This window comes from Oryctolagus cuniculus, chromosome 11 (assembly GCF_964237555.1).
Source record: "Oryctolagus cuniculus chromosome 11, mOryCun1.1, whole genome shotgun sequence".
In the NCBI taxonomy this organism is placed as follows: Eukaryota; Metazoa; Chordata; class Mammalia; order Lagomorpha; family Leporidae; genus Oryctolagus; species Oryctolagus cuniculus.
Genome location: NC_091442.1, coordinates 74,514,421 through 74,536,757, shown reverse-complemented (window position 1 = coordinate 74,536,757; position 22,337 = coordinate 74,514,421). Strand labels below are relative to the sequence as shown.

The following is a 22,337-nucleotide window of genomic DNA, read 5'->3' as shown; positions in this document are numbered from 1 at the left end:
CGATCTAACATCCATCATTAGGTGCATGTTCAACATACACAGGACGTTGAGCTCAAAGGTCTCACTAGAGCAAAGAGCTAAAAGTCTCTGCCACCAAAGGCATCCAACGATCTCCAGCCACCAGGCTGAAGAGACCCAGAGCTAGACTCTAATGGCTTTAAACTGATAACTCTTGCAGCTTGACAAACGGAGAGTAAATGCTGCTAACCACCTTTCTCAGTGGTGGATAAGGAAACATGGTTAGCCTACAGCTCACGGTCCTACGCCAATTTTTTTTTTTTTTACAGGCAGAGTGGACAGTGAGAGAGAGAGACAGAGAGAAAGGTCTTCCTTTCGCCGTTGGTTCACCCTCCAATGGCCGCTGCGGCCGGCGCACTGCCAGGGTGCTTCTCCTGGTCTCCCAAGGGGTGCATGGCCCAAGCACTTGGGCCATCCTCCACTGTACTCCATGGCCACAGCAGTGAGCTGGCCTGGAAGAGGGGCAACCAGGACAGAATCCGGTGCCCCGACCGGGACTAGAATCCGGTGTGCCGGCGCCGCTAGGTGGAGGATTAGCCTATTGAGCCGCGGCACCGGCCCCTATGTCAATTTGATAGTAACATTCTTTCACTCACCCATCCACTTAACTGTGACAACACTAATAATATAATGTCACATTACATGGCTCATTTTATTTGATGATTAAATAACTGTTAATATCCCTGTCTCATTGTTGAGGAGACAGGCTTACAGTCATCTGTCCAAGATCAGCAGAAAAAGCGATATGGTAGGAACTCAGACCTACAAAGCTGACTCTAGAGACCCCACTCTTAGCCCGTATACCCCAGTGCAAGGAATGGAGTGTGCACCTGGCCTTGGGGTTTGGTTTCTGTTTCCTCAGTGGAAGCAGAAGGACACAAGATTATTTCACAAAATTGAGAGGAGCCAAGGAGGTGTGCGCAGTAAAGCACCCGGTGCAGAGTCTGGCGCCTAGTAAGGACTCAGTCCAGTTGATGCCCTTTCTCCAGGTATAAAAAATGAATAAAATTTCATCACTTCCCTGCAGGGTTGGGAATAGGTCTGAAGATGACAAAACCGCACTGCTCCATACAAACCCATTCAACTATCACACAGGACTTGTAGCAGTAATTTGAATGCTTCATGTTTGTGGAAATCATTTTAAAGTAAAAATACCCATACCTCTTGTTCCCATGAAACACATTAGAAGTTGGTGCAAATACTGTCATTGCCAGTAAGAGTTACGGGCTTTGCTGTGTGAGTGTTTTCCACAGCTGGGAGCCATGCTATAAACAGACACTACCCTACTGAGACATTCATACACACCTAAAAACCAAGTCGAAAAAATAAAAAGGAGAAATCTTTTCCAAATCAATTTCTCCTTTTGTCTTTCTTTATACCTCTCAGGTTCCCTTCCTTTTCTCAATTGAGCTGAACTTCAAGTAGAAACATTTGGCATGAAAATGATTCTCCTATAAAGCCTGAAGTCTTTTAAATACTTATAACAACTGCGCATTTAAATATGCTGAGAATTCTGTAATGAACAAAAAAACTTTTTAAAAACCCAAGTCATTTAATTTCATTGCTCTTGTTTTCAGCTTGCATGTGGTACCACCTAAGACCAATGGAAATGGCTACACAGATTATTTTTAAAAAGAGAGAGAGAAAAGGTGTGGCCTCTAGGGCAGAGAAATACACTTAGATTCTCATGAGAGACACTTAAAATACCTAATGTGACCTTGCTCAGAAATGTGTCTAGTCATCTGGGAAATGACCCCAGCACTACAAATATTTGGTTTTGTTCTACTTTTCAATTTACCGCTCCATTTCAGAGAAATTAAAGCATCAACAACTGGTGTTTATGCAGGAGTCACAAAGTACCCAAACAGCCACATATATCTCACTTTCATTCAAAACCTGGGAAAGCAAATCAATGGAGGATAATGGAATGGGATAAAATTAGCTCAATCGGGGAGAAAACATATTTGCCTTCTAAGTTCCCTCTTCTCAAAAAGGCAGGGAAGGGGAAAAAGTGAAAGCAGGGTTCCACATCTCAGTAGAGCCCACCATTTATCAAGATGACTGTCAATGAAACTGAGGGAGAAAATGTCATTATGGATAAAACTTTCGACCCCACTCAAGCTTTTTCCCTGTTAAAAAAGCGCAATCTTCCCTTCCATTCTTTCTCTGCCTTCTATTTGTTATGTTTCCAATTAAGATTCACCTATTTAAAACGAGGCAATGTAGCACTCAGGCCTCCTCTTAGCAACATATTCCTTCAACCTGCATTCTGAAACCAAGAAGGATCCATAAATCATGCCTCTTCTCGCCTGAAATGAGAAGTGCTAAGGTCAACTGAAATTCATGGAAAGGTGGAGAGGTGGAGCCACCCCAGTTATTTTTTTGCAAGTTGCAATAATTGCAAATGCCTCTTAGGAAAAACTCAGCATCAGTAACTCTCCAGCTCAAACACAACACAAAGCTAAATTGTCACAGTTCCCTGTAAGCTGGGGAAAGCCCACTATGCACAGCACTGAACTTGGGAGATGAGAGGCCAAGGCCTTTTCTCGAGGTCTAGAGGCCACTCTTGTTTGCCTCTGACCATACTTTCTTTTTCTTGAAGATTATAGCCGGCCCCTGATGAGTCATCTACTGAAAGAGGAAACTTGAGAGGAACTCCTAAGAAGCAAGATGCTGGCTTGGAAATGCAATATATTCATTCCAAAGCACACCCATTCCACATTTATGTGTCCACTCAAACACCTGAAAACGCATAGCATTTTACTGAATCTCAGTCCCCTAAGGCTTTGCTTTCACATCCTTCAGTATTTGGCAAGTGTGAGTGGGAAAAAGAGAGTGGCAAAAAAAAATGCCCTTTTTTGCTTTGATGGGGAGAGGAGGTTAGACTCAGCATCACTTCCCGTTGATAAAGAAAACTCTGATGGAGGAATGGAATGTTCACAAACTCATCCAAATTGAGTGTGCCTGCTGGGCTGGTGATTGCACTTTCAAATATGCTAGTCCCCATTTGGGGCTGTTTTGTTTGTTTTAGGATCTCTGTTTCGCTGTGTACTTACACTCAGAGCAAATGAATCACAAAGGGTGCACTTTTATAAATCAAAAACTCAAGAAATAAATAGGCTACCAACTGGTGCGAACCAGAGTGACAAATCTCTGGCAATTGTTTTTCAAGCCTCAGCCCAGCTGTGTTTATTTCGATTCATCCTCTAGCTCATGAGGGTCAGGCTTTTGGTGGGAAGAGTCTGGGACCTGGAAGAGCAGAGGAAAAGCACCACCCAGGACTGGGACACGCATGTGCCACATCCAAGACTGGCCGATGTCCCAAACAATCTGCAAGAGACGGCACAGCCCTGCAGGCAAACAGGACTTCTTGGAGAATGACCCTGTAAGTCTTCAGCATATGAAATGACTGAGCGTTACAAATACTTGCTTTAGTCTACTTTTCAGTTTATGCCTCCATCTCAGTGGACTGTGAGCACCAACAACTAGTGTTTATTCAGGTGACACAGTCAGCTTTGTCTCTTGTAGTAAATTTCTTAATTTCTCTCAAACTGAAGTTCCTTATCTTCAAAAAGCAATGCAATAACAGCACATACCTCAAAGCCTCATTGTGAGGTTATGTGACAGAAAATAAGCAACATGTTTAACACAGAGCCTAGAATATGCTGAGAATTTAAGAAAAACAAGCTTGGGCTGGCTCAGTGGCGCAGTAGGTTAATCCTCCACCTGCGGTGCCGGCAACCCATATGGGCGCCGGTTCTAGTCCTGGCTGCCCCTCTTCCAATCCAGCTCTCTGCTATGGCCTGGGAAAGCAGTGGAGGGTAACCCAAGCCCTTGGGCCCTGCACCCATATGGGAGACTAGGAGGAGGCACCTGGCTCCTGGCTTCTTATCGGTGCAGCTCCAGCCATTGCAGCCATCTGGGGGATAAACCAACGGAAGGAAGACCTTTCTCTCTGTCTCTACCTCTCACTGTCTTTAACTCTACCTTTCAAATAAATAAATAAAATCTTTTTTAAAAAAAAAGGCTAAAACTACCTGAAAATGTGAAGAGGTCAACTTGTGATGCACATTTTTAAAATATGTATTCATATTTTTTTTATTTCAAAGGCAGAGAGAAACTGACAGAGAGAAACCTTCCATCTGTTGCTTTACTCCCCAAACACCCCCAACAATAAGGCGGGGCCAGTAGAAGCCAGGAGCTGAGAACTCAACCCAAGGTGGCAGGAACCCAACTACTTGAGCCAGTACCTGCTGGCTTATATATATATACATAAGCAGGATATACATAAGCAGGAAGCTGCAATTTGAAGCAGAGTCAATACTCAAACCTAGATATTTGGATTTGAGATGCAGGCATCCCAAGTGGTATCTTAGCCTCTGTGCCAAACACCCACCCAGTGATGCACATTTCTGTTACCATCAGCCATGCAAGACTGAGTACAACATAACCCAGTTCCAAGCTTCACTCTTCCATTTTAGCCTGCCTGAGACTTGCTGACCAGGGAACACTTTGGACCAGGTCATTTTTCCAGATAGAAGTAACAAGCTACACATAGGATTTTATGACACTGGTAGGTTTCTGTTCACATGTATACGCACCATACACAAAAAAGAAAGAAAGAAAGAAAGAAAGAAAGAAAGAAAGAAAGAAAGGAAGGAAGGAAGGAAGGAAGAAAGGAAGAAAGGAAGAAAGGAAGAAAGGAAGAAAGGAAGAAAGGAAGAAAGGAAGAAAGGAAGGAAGGAAGGAAGGAAGGAAGGAAGGAAGGAACCTTCTCTAACCCAGCCCACCACAGAGCTTGAAATCTCTAAATTCAATCACCCTTTAAGGTCCTTTGCTCAATTTAAATAATCTTAAAAATGTATTGAATGGGGCCAGCATTGTGGCATAGTGAGTAAAGCCGCCACCTGCAATGCCAGTATCCCATATGGGCACTAGTTCAAGTCCCGGGCTGCTCCACTTCCATTTAGGCTCCCTGCTAATGTACCTGGGAAAGCAACAGAAGATAGCACAAGTGCATGGGTGCCTGTACCCATGTGAGATACCAGAAAAAAACTCCTAGCTTCGTCTGGCTCAGCCCCGGCTGCTGTGGCCATTTGAGGGGTGAACCTGTAGATGGAAGATTTCTCTGTGTCTCTCTTTTCCCTCTCTGTTACTCTGCCTTTAAAAAAAAAATGATCGTGTGGAACCAAGGAACCATTAGCTACTTAATGTGTGATAATAATAATGATACCTATCAACATCTCCTTATCCCTTTTTTAAAAGATTTATTTTATTTATTTGAAAGACAGTGTTACAGAGAGAGGTAGAAACAGAGAGAGAGAGGTCTTCCATCCGCTGGTTTACTCCCCAGTTGGCTACAATGGCCGGAGCTGTGCCAACCCGAAGCCAGGAGCCAGGAGCCAGGAGCCAGGAGCTTCCTCTAGTCTCCCACGTGGGTGCAGGGGCCCAAGGACTTGGGCCATCTTCCACTGCTACCCCGGGCCATAGCATAGAGCTGGATTGGAAGAGGAGCAGCCAGGACTAGAACTGGTGGCCATATGGGATGCCAGCACTTAAGTTCAGGGCTTTAACCCACTGTGCCACAGCACCGGCCCCTCCTTATCCCTATAATCGTTGCTAACCCTCCTACCATGCAAGGAAGAGATTGACTATTTTAAGATGAGAGCATTAAGATTATTCTAAATTACTGCCCATGACCACAGAGCTTGTAAGTGGTGGAGCAGGAATTCAAACTCAGTTCTGTCAAGCTCCAAAGCATATCCATTTTGCAAGATGTTCTGTTACACCATAATACCTCTGCTTTCACCAAGATTGGTTCTGCTAATGCATTCTGATTACACATTAGCACCAACTGTAGTAGAGCAGTTAAGGAGGGCCTTAACTGGTAAGCAACTCCTAAGTAGTATCCAGAGAACCTTGCTATCTGGTGTTCATGTCCACATGTGACCTCCTCCCATTTTTGTAACAGTTGACCCATGAAACCAATAGAATAGGGCAAGAGTGATGGTGTGTTACTTTGGAAGCTAGATTATTAAAAAAAAAAAATTATGGATTCTCTCTTGCTCACTCGCTCTCATCATTTGATTTGGGGTAAGCCAGCTGCAATGTCTTAAGGACACTTAAGCTGACTGTGAAGAGGCCAGGCTGCAAGACATGGAGGCCTCCATCCTGCCGACAGCCCATGAGGCACCGTGTGGGAAGCAGGTCCTGCAGCCCCAGTCAAGCCTTCAGAAGATGGCTTTTCCAGCCACCACTTTCCCTGGTGAGATATGCTGGTCTAGGACTGCCCAGCTAAGCTGCTCCCTAGTTCTTAACAGTCAGATATTGTGAAATAGTACATGTATGTTCATTTAAGCTGCTAAATTTGGAGACAATTTGCTATTCAGTAGTAAATAGGTAAAACAGTATAAAAATTAGATGGATATCAGAGTTTAAAGGCAGCCTTAGGCAAGGGTAGAAGAGCAGGATGGCAATCAAAGAGTAATGAAGAGGCATGAAGCATGAAAGTAGACAAAAGCAGAGATCAGTTCAAGAGAGAAAAATAACAACCTTAGCAAATTTTTATGTGGCACTTTCTATGTAATGCTTTAAGTGTTATTACAATATTCACTCACCTAATCCTCATGACAATCTTATAAAGTACTAGTAAAGTTTTCTCCATTATACACATTGTGGAAACTGAGGGATGGAAGACTTAATGGTTTTCCCAGATCACTCAGCTGGTAAACAGTAAACTCACTCCAGGCTATGCTGTTCCAACTTCTGTCTCTCAAGCAAGCCTCATACTGTCTCTCAGATCTAAAGAGAAACAGAAGACCCTTACCTCTCACCATATTCAAAAAGTAATTCAAAATGAATCAAAGACCTGGGGCTGGCGCTGTGGCACACTAGGTTAATACTCTGCCTGCAGCGCCGGCATCCCATACTGGTGCCAATTCTAGTCCCGGCTGCTCCTCTTCTGATCAGCTCTCTACTGTGGCCTGGGAAAGCAGTAGAAGATGGCCCAAGCACTTGGGGCCCTGCATCCACGTGGGAGACCCAGAGGAAGATCCTGTCTCCTGGCTTCAGATTGGCTCAGCTCCAGCAGTTGTGACCATTTGGGGAATGAACTAGCAGATGGAAGACTTCTCTCTGTCTCTCCCTTTCACTGTAACTCTACCTTCTAAAAAAATAAAATCTTAAATAAAATAAAATGAATCAAAGACCTAAATGTAAAACATGAAACTACTAGAAGAATACAGAGGGGAAACACTGCAAGAGATCAGTATTCATGATGACTTTTTTCAAAAGTATAGGCAACAAAGACAAAACCAGACAAATGAATTGTATGTAAGAAGCTTCTGCACAGCAAAGAAAACAATCAACAGAGTGAAGAGACAACCTGCAGAAAGAGGAAAATATTTACAAACTATTTATCTGGCAATGGATTGACATCCATAATACATAAATAAATAAAAGAAAAAAAGTACCAAAAATGTAACCTATAGTAGTGAAATTGACATTTTGAGCTTCGATGATTGTTTACAGTCCTTGTCTCTACTGTTGAGGAACAGTGTTTTCTTCTTCACACTACTTGTTGAATTCTTTGCTAGTGTGGGGTTAATCTTATGAGTATAAAGTAAACTGAAAGTAGATCGTTGTAAAAATTAAGAAATAGAACAGGAGAGGAAGGAGGAGGAAGGATGGAAGTGTGGGCAGAAGGGAGGGTAGAATGGGGAATATCAGCATGTTCCTAAATCTATGTACTAAAATGTGTATATCTTGAATAAAATTTTAAAAATGATATTTCACAAAGAAAGAATGAAAACTCAATAAGGGAGCTGGTGTTTTGGCACAGCACATTAAACAACTACCTGCCATGCTGGCATTCCATATGGGAACCTGTTGGAGTCCCAGCTATTCCATTTCTGATCTGGCTCCCTACTAACGCATTTGAAAAAGAAGCAGAAGATGGAAAAATATGTTTCAGCCCCTGCCACCCATGTGGTAGACCCAGATGAAGCTCCTGGTTCCTGGCTCCTGGCTTCAGTTTGACCCAGCACTGGCTGTTGTGGCTATTTGCTGAATGAACCAGTGGATAAAGATGTGTGTGTGTGTGTGTGTGTGTGTGTGTGTAACTGTCTTTCAAATAAAAAAGAAAGAAAAGAAAAGAAAAGAAAAATTAGACCCTCCAGATAAAAAGTGAGCAAAATAGGGGTTGGTGTGGTATCACAGGTTAAGCTGCTATGTGTGACCCTGACATCACATATCAGAGTAACTGTTCAAGTCTTAGCTGCTCTGCTTCCAAGCCAGCTTGCTGGATATATGTCTGGGAAAGTAACAGCTGATTGATGGCCCAAGTGCTTGGGCACCTGACACCCATGTGGGAGACCAGGATGGAGTTCCTTACTCCTGGCTTAAGACTGGCCCAAACCTACCTACCTCTCTCTCTCTCTCTCTCCTCCCCCCCCCCCTTCTTTCTTTGTCTTTCTCTCGTGTTCTGCCTTTCAAATAAACAAGTCTTTTCTTTAAAAAAAAAAAAAAAGTGGACAAATGACCCTATCAGATATTTCTCTAAAGAATACATATAAATGGCAGAAAGGAGTATGAAAAGATGTTCCACATCACTATCTAAAAGGGAAATGGAAATCAGAACCACAAAGATACTCTCTCATCAGTTAGATGGCTGTTATCCAGAGAGTAAAATAGAACAAATCTGGTGAGGACACAGAGTAAAAAGGAACTCTTCAACCCTGCTGAGGAGAATGTCAATTACTGCAGTCCTTAGGAAGAACAGTGTGGAAGTTACTTAAAACACTAAAACTGTATCTACTGTATGACCCATCTATCCAGTTCCTGAGGATAGATCCAAAGAAAATGAAATCAGCATATAAAAGAAGTACCTGCACTCCCGTGTTTATTTCATTATTCTCAGTAGCCAAGATATGGAGACCAAAGAAGTGTTCCTCAATGGATTAAAAAAGTACATATGGAATATTACTGAGCCACTAAAAAGAATGAAATCTTATAATTTGCAACAACATAGATGGGACTGGAATAGATGGGACTGGAAGACAGGTGACGTGAAATAAGCTAGACATAGAAAGACAAATTCCCCATGTTCTCTTTTAGCAGAAGCTAAAAAGGAAGGTTGTCGCAAGTAGGATAGACTAGAAGAATGAGTACTAGAGGCCAGAAAGGGGAGGAAGAGGAAAGGGAGAGGGAAGTTGTGTAACAAGCATCGAAGTACAGATGGGAGAAAGAGTTTTGCTAATCAACAGCGTTGTGGGACAACATTTGTTCACAGTATCCCAGAAGAGAGGCACGCGAAGGCTCCAGGCATAAAGAAATGACAGGAAGTGGAAATGCTCATTGCCTTGATTTTTCAGTAAACATCGTACACATGTATTGAAATATCACAATGTGCTCCATAAATGTACACCATGATTACATATTCATTTAACAGAAAAATAAGTTAAAACCAAAAGGCTAACTTAGGAAAATATTGAGAGAGAAATAGGGCAGGAAACAACCAAGTTTAACCAAGCTGGTCAGAGGTTTGAGTAAATCTCGTGCGTTTGGTCTAGATTCTTTGATCAGGGCAGGCATTTGTCTACCAGTTAAGACATCCATCCCAAATCACAGTACCGGGGTTCCATATATCCAGCTGTACTCCTGACTCCAGTTCCCTGCTAATATATATGCCGACAGACAGTTGTGATGGCTCAGGAGTTGAGTCTCTGCCATCCACATGAGAGATCTGGATTGAGTTCCCAACTCCCAGCTTTAGTCTGGCCCAGCTGCCCCAGCAATTACAGACATTTGGAGAACGAACCAACAGCAAATAGAAGTTCTCTTTTTCTACCTGTCTCTGTCTCTCTCTGCTCCTCAAATATTTTTTTTAAAGTTGTAGTCTTTGATAACTGTTTTTTTTTATGTAACTTTTTTTAAGATTTATTTATTTGAAAGTCAGAATTGGAGAGAGAGGAAAGACAAAGAGATCTTCCACCCTCTGGTTCACGTCCACAATAGATAGAGCTGGGCCCATATGAAGCCAGGAGTCAGGAGCTTCTTCCATGTCTCCCAAGTGGATGCAGGGGACCAAGACTTGGGCCATCGTCTGCTTTCCCAAGCCATTAACAGGGAACTGGGTCAGAAGCGGAGCAGCTGGGACTCAAACCGGCATCCATATGGGATGCCAGCACGGCATGACAGTTTACCGTACTGCACCAGAACACCAGCCCCAAGTAACTGCTTTGATCAAGACAATAAAGCATGTTGCTGGCACCAGCACTGTGGCATAGCAGGTGAATCCACTGCCTGCGGTGCAAGCCTCCCATATGGACACAGGTTCTAGTCCCAGCTGCTCTATTTCTGATCCAGCTTTCTGCTATGGCCTGGAAAAGCAGTGGAAGATGGCCCAAGTCTTTGGAGGACTAGGCTCCTGGCTTTGGATCGGAGCAGTGCCAGCCATTTCAGCCATTTGGGGAGTGAACCAGCAGATAGAGGACTTCTCTCTCTCCTTCCCTCCCTCTCTCCCTCTCTCCCTCTCTCCCTCTCTCCCTCTCTTCCTCTCTCCTTCTCTCTCTCCCTCCCTCCCTCCCTCCCTCCCTCTCTGTAACTCTGCCTTTCAAATAAATAAATGTTTTAAAATAAATAAATAAATAAATAAAGCATATTGCTTAGCCATGCTTCATTTACTTCCTTTAATCATTAAAATATTCTCAGGAGACAGGGAGAGGATATATTTTTTACTCCATTTTACAGAGAAGAAAATAAAGACTGAGAAATGTTAAGGAATCCTTCAGATCCCTGAATTTGAAATCTGATGTGTTTTCTTAGCAAATTGGGGGATTTCCCAACCCTAATCTAGATCACAAATTCTGACATGTTGAAATTCTCTTGTTTATCCTACCTACTGATATTTGCATCTACTGATTTACATTTTAGATTCCATGGATGAAAAACTAAAATGTGAAGAGGAAGCAGTCCCACAAACATGACACACTTGTGCTACCTTAGTACATTCATAACAAAAACACAATCAGACTAATGTTCAAAATCAATTCAAGCAAACAAGAGTGGCATAATTAAAGTCAGAGCCCCGGGCCTCTTTCCAAAAGAAGAAGATGGATTGAAATAACTTCCACCACCCCCTAAAAATATAATTAAATTAAATATGCATGCATGCTGTTGAGGAAAAATCATTATAACAGCCCCCTAAGAAAAAAAAAGTGTTTATTCTAATCAATTGAAAAAACTGTATACTGATTTTTCCCCTAACCATATAGCAATTGTGCAATCCAGAGAAATACAGCAAGTTAATGCTGAGGTTAAAATATGAAGGTGCCGATGACAGAAAACTGGATCGTTTGCGACAACCCTAGCAGCTACAACGTCGCAGTCATAATTTTCTCTCCTCCACATGCCATCTGCCCCCCACATGCTTCCATCGCCTCTGAAGCGCAAGTCTATACCACATCACATGATCTAATCACAGGGCTCTTTTTTTTTTTTTTTTTTTTTTTTTCCCCTGTTTGTACTAAAATTTCTTTTATTTGGGTAGGGGCAGACAGCATGTGATCGCAGGGATGATTTCTGGGTCCATGATGTTCTTCCTCAGGTCTTTGAAGAACACCACTTGCACTAACGAACGCTTCCTCCGCTACTACTGATGCGGCAATTAGGCCTTGCCGACGCCTGTGCGGCCGAGCGCGAGCCCCTGGGTAATCACGCCCGTTTCCCGGCAGCGCTGTCAATCAGAAGCTTGCTCGAGTGGCGTCTATTGACAGTTCTCAGCGTGGTGTGCTTGCCCACCCCCTCATCTTCCGCTTCCCGGTAATGCGGACTTTGAGCCTGCTGTTTTTTCATCACTGAGTGGAATTTCTCCATTTTTCTCTGCTTGTGTTGATTCTTTCCCCCTGCTTTATCCTTCCAAGGCTATCATAGAAAATATAGTATACAACAGGAATCCCCAGAGGGCTTCTGGGCTGTGGTTTCAATATATTATTATTCTGTTTCCATTTCTCTTTCTTTTTACCTCTAGACACCCCAAATCACAGCCTGCTGATCCCAATCATCTCTACTCCATGTGTTTCTCTATTTCTGACCGTGTATTTGGCATCTCCTCAGTATCCTCAGAGCCTTAACTAATTGTTGGCATGGAATTGAATTGTTCTCCCGACATCACGATAGTCCCTACTTTCAATTTTTAATCAAAAATTGGTAAGTTATTATTGTGTATATTTCCGGGGTACAGTGATGCTATGTGTATACAATGTACAGTGACTAAATCAAGCCTAGTAACACATCTGTCATCTCAAATACCAAGTATTCCTTCTAAGACATTGTACCCTTAGACCAACATCTCCTGGCTTCCTCCAGCTCCCTTTGGCAGGGATGTTTCAAACCCTCCCAAATACCTCAGATCTTCTGCTCTTCCAGACAGTGGACACACTGGCTGGTTTGGAAAATCAGGCCCAAGCATGCTTAAAATGAGTTTACGTAAAGTATTTATGCTATTATTATTATTTTTTTTTTGACAGAGTGGACAGTGAGAGAGAGACAGAGAGAAAGGTCTTCCTTTTGCCATTGGTTCACCCTCCAATGGCCGCCGCAGCCGGCGCACCGCAGTGATCCGAAGCCAGGAGCCAGGTGCTTCTCCTGGTCTCCCATGGGGTGCAGGGCCCAAGCACCTGGGCCATCCTCCACTGCACTCCTGGGCCATAGCTGAGAGCTGGGCTGGAAGAGGGGCAACCGGGACAGAATCCGGCGCCCTGACCGGGACTAGAACCCGGTGTGCCAGCACCGCTAGGTGGAGGATTAGCCTGTTGAGCCGCGGCACTGGCCGTATTTATGCTATTATAACACCTCTTTCTCTTGCTTACTCAGAAAGCTATCAGCATTAGAAGCACATCTATTTCTACTGGAAACTGCATCTTTTTTATAAACTAAAAAGAAACGTTACTTGCTGCATGGTAAATTAAAGACAATGGCCAAGCACACTTAGAATTTTTCTAGGCTCTATCTGTACTCCACTCCATCAGCACTACTGCAGGTACCTGGGCCTGAAAGTGAGTTTGCAACACACACACACACACACACACACATCTGGCCATCCTCAAACTTACACTCAGAGAAACCTCAGCAGTGCAATGTGAGAGGCACAGAGGAATGAGCCTTTGCACTCTACTGTCTACAAGTCCTGGACCCTTGTTTCCCTGATTTAACCACCCTTGGCTAAGCACCTTCCTCACCCTGTCCATTCACAAGGAGCACCCAAGGCAACTGGAGATATCTCATTCTGGCAGCTTCTCCCTCATGTGCACAAATGTTGGGAGATGATTGCTTCTGATTAAATTTCTCCACATAAGAGGATGTTGACCAGCACAAAAAGCATCACTAAGGAAAACAGTCTTCAATGAGAAACCAAAATGTCTTCCAACAAAATGGATGTTTGAACTACATTATTTGTTAAGATGGCGGCATTAACAATGGTATTAACATAGATAAAAGAGAAAACAATAGATCAACCAAAGAACAGAAACCGGCTATGGAAAGGGTGGGGAGAAATGTAATAATAGTGACTGACCTGTGATCAGCAGTGTGCTAAGCTCAGCAATGGGCATTCTCTTGTGTAATCCTTGCTGCAACATGTGAGATAGGTCCTATTGTAAAACATACTTTGCAGAGGGAGAAGCTAAGGCACAGTAAGATAAGTCACCCAGCTAGGAAGCTAGGGAGCCAGGTCTCAGACCTAGATTTCTGACTCCAGTTCCCCCACTTTCAAGCAGTTGTTATTCCACCTACTCAGTCTCAGCTCAGCACTGTCCAAACAAGCAGGCTATAATGTCCCTGACCTCCAAATTTTCTTAGATAAACACCACTTGCTTTGACTCTAGCCATAAAACAGGCTTCAGGTAAGTTCCTCTGCATCATGCCAACAGGGTGGGTTTTGTGGGACACCTGCAAGTTTCTTTTCACTGTAAAATGATGACTGGCAGTTTCCTGCCTACCTCAGCTTCCTGAATGTTCAGGTGCCAAGAGCCAAGCCCTTTTCATCTGAGAACTCCCCAGCCCTCCAAACTGGGACCAGATGCTAGAATGTTTTAAATCTATCTAGTCATCCTTGTATAGTATGCAGCCTCCGACAGTTCCAACCTTCAATCTCTACTTTTTCCCCGCCATGGAAAAGGGATGAAGGGTGCCTGGGGTTTGTGAAGAAGAAAGAAGAGCACCAAAGCATTCAGGGAACAGAGGGATGAGTAAATGATTGCCCCATAGGCAGGTGTGATGAGAAATCCTCCTGCTTGGCTTTGAGCACTTGTGTGTCATTGTTCCTTAAAAAAAAAAAAAAAAACCCTCTATAGCATACAACATCCTGAAGTCTCACTAATGAAAATCTGCCTCTCCAAACAGGCAAGATTCTCAGCTAACTTCAACTAGATAAAGACTCTTTCCCTGGCCACGTATAGATTCACACCTTGTTCTGATGAAAGCTTATGTAGCTGACCACATGCCAGAAAAAATAAAGAGAGCATCATTATGATCTATAAATTACCTCTAGGGAAAGTAGAATAAATAGGGACCTAACACTCACTCTATTTTTCCACATATGGTCTGAAGTCAACACACCACAATATACAAAACACATGTCACTGCCACTTATTATGTATTATGCACAGTGTTCACCCAAAAAACAGAGGTTCTCCACTTTCATCCAAACCTTGGTCTGAAATTGGATATACAACTTGTCTATAACCCTCCAATTTATACGCCATTCCCTTTCTATGTAAAGCATGATGGTTTATGTGAGTCCTTTCACCATTCTTGCGAAGCCTCTACTTTCACTGGGAAGGTAAAGAGGGCTGCTGAAAAGTCAAGTGAAAAGCAAAATTGAAACACAGTTTCCAGGCTCTGCAAGGTGTACAGAAATGGCTCCTTGCCTTAGTGAAGCTGTGAACACAGGTTGTAAATGTAGCACTTGGCATGTGGCCTGCAGATCTCATTATTTTACAATTATACCCAGATGTCAAGCATTAGTGTTGGCATTTAAAACCTACAGAGTTGGTTGAGTGTTTAAAATGGTTCATGTCTGCCTGCTGCAAGAGTGAAAGTGAAGAGAAGACAGGCCTGTTTAACACAGCATGTGTTTTTCCTAACTAGCCAGCGACAAGAAAGAGTTATACAAGGTACTTACTATTTATAACCCATGGCCACATCCACAAAATACTTTCTTCTCTGTCGATAGACATTGTCCTTAAATCCCTTAAACAGGAAAGAGATTAAGTTATTTAACAAAGTTCTGAAAAATTAGCTGCAGAAGGCCTAAAAGAAAATCACTGTGGTGTTTACTGAGTGTTCCATTCAAATGTAAATCTTATCCTGGGATGACTATCCTAATGGCACAGGCAGAAGCGAATTGTGCTTACAGTAAAACCTCCTTAAACTTGGGCTGTACTAATTCGAGATGTGTGGACCTTCCGGCTACAATTTACTTTTCCACTAAATAAGCAGAATGGCGTGGTTAAGCAAGTTGATATTTTGGACAATATCTTTTGGTTTTCAAGTATCATCTACATGTAATTGATCTTAATCAGAAATTAAACTGTTCATTAAAACAGGTTCCTTTAACATGGTTGCCCTGTGAGTTAACCTAATTTGAATTGTTTTGTGTAAATAGCTAACAAATGAAACATTTAATAAAATTCCATCCCTTGGAAGAATACTCATCAGGATGCCCCCCCATCAATATGAATTAAAGAGGTTTTGCTGTATTTCATGACTGTAGACACACACTGCACAATCAATCATAAGGGAGTCATGCACAAGGTAGCAAGTTAGCTTCATTCCACTTGGAGTTCCTGTACTTCTAATTAGAATTCTAATTAGTATTAGCCAATGTCAAGTGTTTTATCCATCATCACCACTTAATAGATTAAACAGCATGCCTGTCATTTTTCAGTCAAGTGGAATTCTTTGGAGTGGACTTCTGGTTTACCCAAGAATCTTCCCCTCTTGTCAACAGACTTTCCTTTTTCCTTTCCCTCACATACCATAAGATAGTCCTTCCCAGGTTGTTTCTTCAAGCTGTTGGAATCCAAGAAGGAACTGTTTCAACTGAACTTGTCACCTCTACAAACCCAAGGAGAACTAGAAGTAACAGCCACTGAAAATGGAGCCCTGGCAACACCACAAGTCACTGGGAACGTAGGGTCTGAGAGTAAAAGAGCAGGGACTGGGCCCACAACAGCCCAGACCATCTCAGCTCCAATGCAGACCTTTCTGTAAGGTGGGCTACTCAAGAGAATCTCAAAACTCACTAGAAAGTTGCCCATTCTCTCATCTGGCTGGACAAGAATTGGCCTTAAGGCCAGAAATCTTAGCATCACTTCTGTTGCCAATGACCTTTCTTTCAGGAGTGACAAGAGAGTTACTAATGGTGGGGAGAGAGAGAGAAAAAAATGCCCTGGGATAACCCTAATATATTGTAGAAATAAATTAACTTCAGACAAGAAGTTAGAACATTCTTTCTTGTGCTGTGAACTGGGGCTTCTAAGAAAATTTGTGAAGTCCTATGATTTCTATATTCAAAATCTTGTGACCAGAGTTAGCACATTCACCGAAAAAGTCTCCTGTGTTGTAGAGGACAAATACAATCTCACTAGAAAGCACTGGTTTTGATACTCAATAGTAAAAGCCAGCCTACCTGGGATGGGGAAAACGAAGAATTCCAGGCACCTTCACTAGTCAAAAAGAAAGTGGGCCATGAAAAAAGGAAGGGTCCTGTGAAAAGCGCAGCATCTGTTCCCTGGCTCCTGCCAGACTGGACACCATGGCAACAGCATCACAGTCTGCTGGGCTTCCAGAAGAATCTCAGCCCTCTCTCCTCAGCAAACACCTGCACCTTTTCCAGGGATGCGAGAGAGTGATTTCCTCATCATGCCTCATTAACCTAGTGTGGTGCTGATTATGCGAATGCTGTGCGCGATCCAGAGCTTCCTGGATTGAACCATGCTCTGGCAGAGGAAGGGTTGCTGGCTGCTTCGGCGATTACAGAGACCCGGCATTCCTTGGCTGTTCATTCTGAACTGAAGCCAGGGACAGAGTTACCAGATAAAATCCAAGATGCACAATTAAATTTGAATTTCAGATAAACAATGTGTAATTTTTTAATATAAACATGTTCTGAGTATTTCCTGGGACACTTAGACTAAAAAATTACTTGTTATCTTAAATTTAACTGGGCATTCTATATATTTATCTCTCTGGCAATGCTTGTGTCCAGAGAGTACCTGCTATGCAAGCCCATCTTCCCCTCCCTCAGTTTAAATCAAAGAGAACTGAAGACCCAGCCTGAAACCTAAAGTCTTGGCTAAACTTTTGTTAACACTACAGTAGCTCTTCCAAAAGCTGGAACCTGGTGGCATATTAGAATCACCCGGGGAGCTTTAAGTAATACTCCAAACCTGGCCACGTTCCCGGAGGTTCTGAATTAAAATCTCTGGGGTGGCCGGCACTGCGACTCACTTGGCTAATCCTCCGCCTGTGGCGCGGGCACCCCGGGTTCTAGTCCCGGTTGGGGTGCAGGATTCTGTCCTGGTTGCTCCTCTTCCAGTCCAGCTCTCTGCTATGGCCCAGGGAAGGCAGTGGAGGATGGCCCAAGAGCTTGGGCCCTGCACTCCCATGGGAGACCAGGAGGAGGCACCTGGCTCCTGGCTTCAGATGGGCGCAGCGCACCGGCCATAGCGGCCATTTGGGGGGTGAACTAACAGAACGAAGACCTTTCTCTCTCTGTCTCTCTCTCTCACTGTCTAACTCTGCCTGTCCAAAAAAAAATCTCTGGGGTAAGGCCCTGGCATCATCTTTTGTTGTTTTTTGGTTTTTGTTGTTTTTTAATTTCCCACGTGTGATTTTAATGAGAAGCTAGGGCTTAGAATCATGAGTTAGGACATTAGTCCTCAAACCTCAGAGCTCATCAGAATCTTCTGAAGATCCTTTTAAATTCCTGGGTCCATCCTCAAAAGTTCAGATTCAGAAAATTTCAGATGAGCCTCAAGACACTGCATTTTTAACTTGCGCCTTAGAAGCAGACCTTGAGCTACACTTCGAATGACCTTCCCACTATTCCATACGTGGCTCAGACACTCACTCCACTGTGAGCATCAACTGGGAGCTCAGAAAGCGCAGAATCTCAAAGCTCTATAGAACCACTATCTGAATTTTTGAGAGACACTGACATAGATATTTAACCCTTTCTAGGGAGCCTCAGCCAACTGACTCATCTTCCGAGCCCTTCTGAGCTAGGCAATTGCAAAGGTCGCTGTGTCTCTCTCAGGACAGGGATTATTCTCAGGCATAACAAGTGCTTAGACAACTTTTTCCATTCTCATCAAATAATAATTTACAAACCCATCAACTTACCAACATCAAATTTTACATAATGAACATTTGGTGTACTTATAAAAGAAACATGCACTTTTTAAAAAATGACAAGAGAGCTAGGGAGTTGCTAAGTAATTGCAATTATTTCAAGTGGCTTCACAGAAAATAAGAGAAGGTATCATAAGGTGGGTATAATTAGCAGTAATGGAATAGAATTAAGCACAGGAAAATTTACATTTGGTATTGGAATAAAGTGTTTTCACAGCCAGGTCAGTGGTACCTGTGGTTGTTCCATTGAAATGCTAAATAAACTCTTTTCTCCACGTTGAATAATTTTCAAACTAGAGCATTTGGAGATAGGAGGTTATGAAAAAATCCTTTCCTGTCCAGGCATTGTTCTGAATAATTTAATACAGTATTTCTCTTACTGGAATTAAGTATTTGCTCTTGCAAAAATGTCTTCCAGTTGTTTTATTAACTAGGTTTTTAAATTTTCCATTGAGGTCAATAAGAATTTATTCTCACTTTTTACACAATGAATTTGAGGTATGGAGGTAGAAGGACTTGGCCAAGGTCATTCCACAAGCTAATAGCTGGCATCTGTGCAGACCAACGAGTACTGCCAATCTCATAAATCAGGCTTTGGTGCTCATTTTGACTCCTCTGGGGTGGGAAGAAGGGCAGATGACAACAAACAGATGTGCATCAAAGACACTTCTGAACATTTTTCTAATGTGAATTACCATGACATGTTCTGCAGTTTAAGACTATGCAGGCCAATATACTGTGTCTTTGAGTGAATTCACCATTTTGAAAATAATTCATTTGAATTCACCTTTTTGAAAATAATTCAGTAAATAATGTTCTGCTTGACCATTGTTTGAATGGCATTCTTTAATTGGTTTGAAGTGGTACCTTCCGCCAAATTACTGCTTTGACTGAAAGTTTCCCTACTGCTGAAATCATCATAATTTCCTTGAAAACAGTGGTTCTCAAAATTGTGTGGACTGTTGAAACAGATTCCCAGGCGATGCTAAGACTGCTGGTCCCAGGACCACACTGAGAGAACCACTGTCTAACATAAAATTGCACGATCAGGTTCCCAGATTTCCTCCTTTTAAAGAGCATAAGTAGCTGTAAATACCGTCAGACCACAAGGGCTTTTTATAAGCATGACTGATCTGCGTGGATTTCACCCTCTCATCTGCCCATTTTTAGACAAGTGGCACCAGGGGAGAAAAGAGGCCTGTAATGAATGGCTACATTGCTTATTGCTCCCTGACTACTAACTGTACTTCATTCTGACCACGAGAAGTTCCAGGTCTCTCATGTTAAATAAAAACTGATGTAAAGGAGTGGGGGAGAATAATGGAAATGCTTACTCAACCATCATATTTCTTTGAAGGTGGTCATTTTATTGCAGTAGAGGAGAGAACGATGGGAGATAGATTCAGGGTGGATGTGGGAAGAGACATGAGTTCCATCTTGGCCTTATTCTAAATTCCTCTGCCTTTCCACTGAGACCGTAGTCAACCGCATTACTCTACTCCTAACTACCTCGAGTCAAGGAAAATAGCAAGAAGAATTTTACTCTCTCACTGAGTCCCATCATGCCTAGTCTGCCCTGGTTCCCCAGGGTGTGATCAATTTCAGTTCATCGTGTTTCCAAGGGTTACCATCTCCAGGTATATTTCAGGCTGTCTAATTCCACAGAAATATTGTCCAAGGTTTAGAATCTCCTCCTGTATCCAAGCCTTTTACAAATAAATGCTGCGTGAAAATGCTATCCTTCTAACCTGCTTCCAGCCAACACAAGAGTACAGGGAAGCTTTATCATTCGAAAGTCTGCTCTCGGGTATGGGTAATAAAAAAATAAATTGTTCTGCAATAAAGCATGGTGACACACAACACGGCACATCACTTGGCCCATGGACAGAGCTGAGAAAGAAGATGTAGAATGCATTTTACCGGACACTTACTGGGTGATCGGCATCAAGCTCAGAGCCATACATGAGAACTCTGTGAGAACATTTGTCTAACTCAGAGATCTTCCGAGGGAACCAGGGAACATCCTCTAGCTCTGTTAAAAACACAGTGCACGTTCAAAAATATTAGCTCACAGATTGCATTTTCCCCTTTGCAACATTTGTCAGATTGTGAAATCACCCAGCAAACAAAAATCACCCTTGCCTTCTTCCTCGGTCCAAATGTTCTCCGGCGGATTCAGTGTCACAATTGTGGTTTGAAATTTCAGCAACTGAATGAGCTCATTGAATTCTGTTTTGCCACACTCACAGTCTACAAAGATTTCAACCTCAGAACTTCTTCGCCGGGATTTTCTGGATTCGATATGAACCATGTTGACATGTTTTTCCTGTGAAAACATAAACAATATCTCTAAGCCACTCTCAGGTCACAATAAAAGAGACATCACCAGCTTTTCTTGTTCAACTCTCAAGCAACAAAGTGTCAAATGCCCTCAAAAGAGGAAAAGATAATCTCCTTGTTCTTTGACTAAAATGTGGATCTGTTTCCAGCCACTGTCTCCATTAGTTACAAAACTCTGTATTCACATCTCTGTGTATAAGTTGTCCTGTCTCATTTAAAAAAGAAAGGGGGCATTTGCAATATATAAAGAGCCCTATAACATGCATTATAATTATGAACTCATCCTTTCCTGGGGTAGTCTACAACCCACTAGCAGAACCTGATTATCTCAGGAAAATTTGTTTATTATGTTATCATGGTAATAGTATGTTTCTAGAAAATGTAGCTGAAACTCAAACTCCTGATTGAATAGTGATATAAAGCATCTTTTAAAAATATGTTTAAAATATGAAGCACTCATTTTAAAAATAAGAAAATAGTGTGAGTGGCAGCCAGAGATGGGGAAAGTAGTATGCAAATAACTGAGGCTTGGGGAATACTGACCCAGCCTTAGCCCTAATTGTAAGAAAAGCAAACTCAAGACTGTGTTCATCCAAGGATGCACTGCAGCTACTCTCAGCCTCTGCTGGATCTCAGAGGTTAAAAGCCTCTAATAGGGGCTGGCATTGAGGAATAGTGGGTCAGACTGCTGTCTGAGATACCAGCATCACATATGAGCACTGGTTCAAATCCCAGCTGCTCCATTTCCTATCTCACTCCCTGCTAATGTGCCTGGGAAAGCAGCAGAAAATGGCCCAGGTGCTTGGGCCCCTGCACCCGCCTGGGAGACCCAGAAGAAGCTCCCAGCTCCTGGCTTTGGCCCATTACAACCTTACCATTGCAGTCATTTGGGGAGTGAACCAGCAGATGAAGAATATCTCTGTCTCTCCTTCTCTCTCTGTAACTCTACCTTTCAAATAAAGAAAATAAATCTTTATCTTAAAAAAATGCTTCTTAACAGTAATGTGTTTGAGTGAGGGCAATAACTAAATATTTAAAATCAGGTATAGGGGTGGGTGCTGTGGTGCATCAAGTTAAGCCACTGCCTACAGTGCCAGCATCCCATATAGGCACTAGTTCAAGTCCTGGCTGCTCTACTTCCAATCCAGCTCCCTGCTAATGTGCCATGGGCTACATGAGAGATCTGGAAAAAGCTCTTGGCTCTGGCTCCAACCTGGCCCAGTCCCAGCAGTTGTGGTCATTTGGGGAGTGAACCAGTGGATAGATCTATCTCTCCCTACCTCCTCTTTTTTTGTAACTCTTTCAAATAAATAAAATATTTTTTAAATCACATATAAATTTCCCTAGTGATACTTTTTCTTTCCTCTTCATTAATTAAAGATTAAGCTCTCTTCTCCACCCCAACCAACTCCCAAATAAGCAGACAACTCCCCATCACTCCAGATGATACACTCTGATTATCAGAATGATTCCTGATATAATCCTGAGTGATCTAAAAGTTTTCAGCACGAGAGCAAGAGTTTTGTGGGTTTTTTTTTCCAGTGCTAGACTAGAATCAAGACAGA

At 42.6% G+C, this 22,337-nt stretch overlaps 1 protein-coding gene across 2 annotated transcripts in view; it reads right to left on the bottom strand.

Moving 5' to 3' along the window:
• Nucleotides 1-22,337, bottom strand: part of TPH2 (tryptophan hydroxylase 2) — a 127,583-nt gene that overhangs the window by 88,052 nt on the left and 17,194 nt on the right. For both annotated transcript variants that reach the window (XM_070052640.1, XM_002711336.5), the window contains 3 exons: nt 20,575-20,758; nt 20,364-20,464; nt 15,200-15,267 (listed from right to left, as the gene is read on the bottom strand). In XM_070052640.1, the coding sequence (XP_069908741.1) occupies nt 15,200-15,267; nt 20,364-20,464; nt 20,575-20,758 (353 nt within the window). The remainder of the gene's footprint in view (nt 1-15,199; nt 15,268-20,363; nt 20,465-20,574; nt 20,759-22,337) is intronic.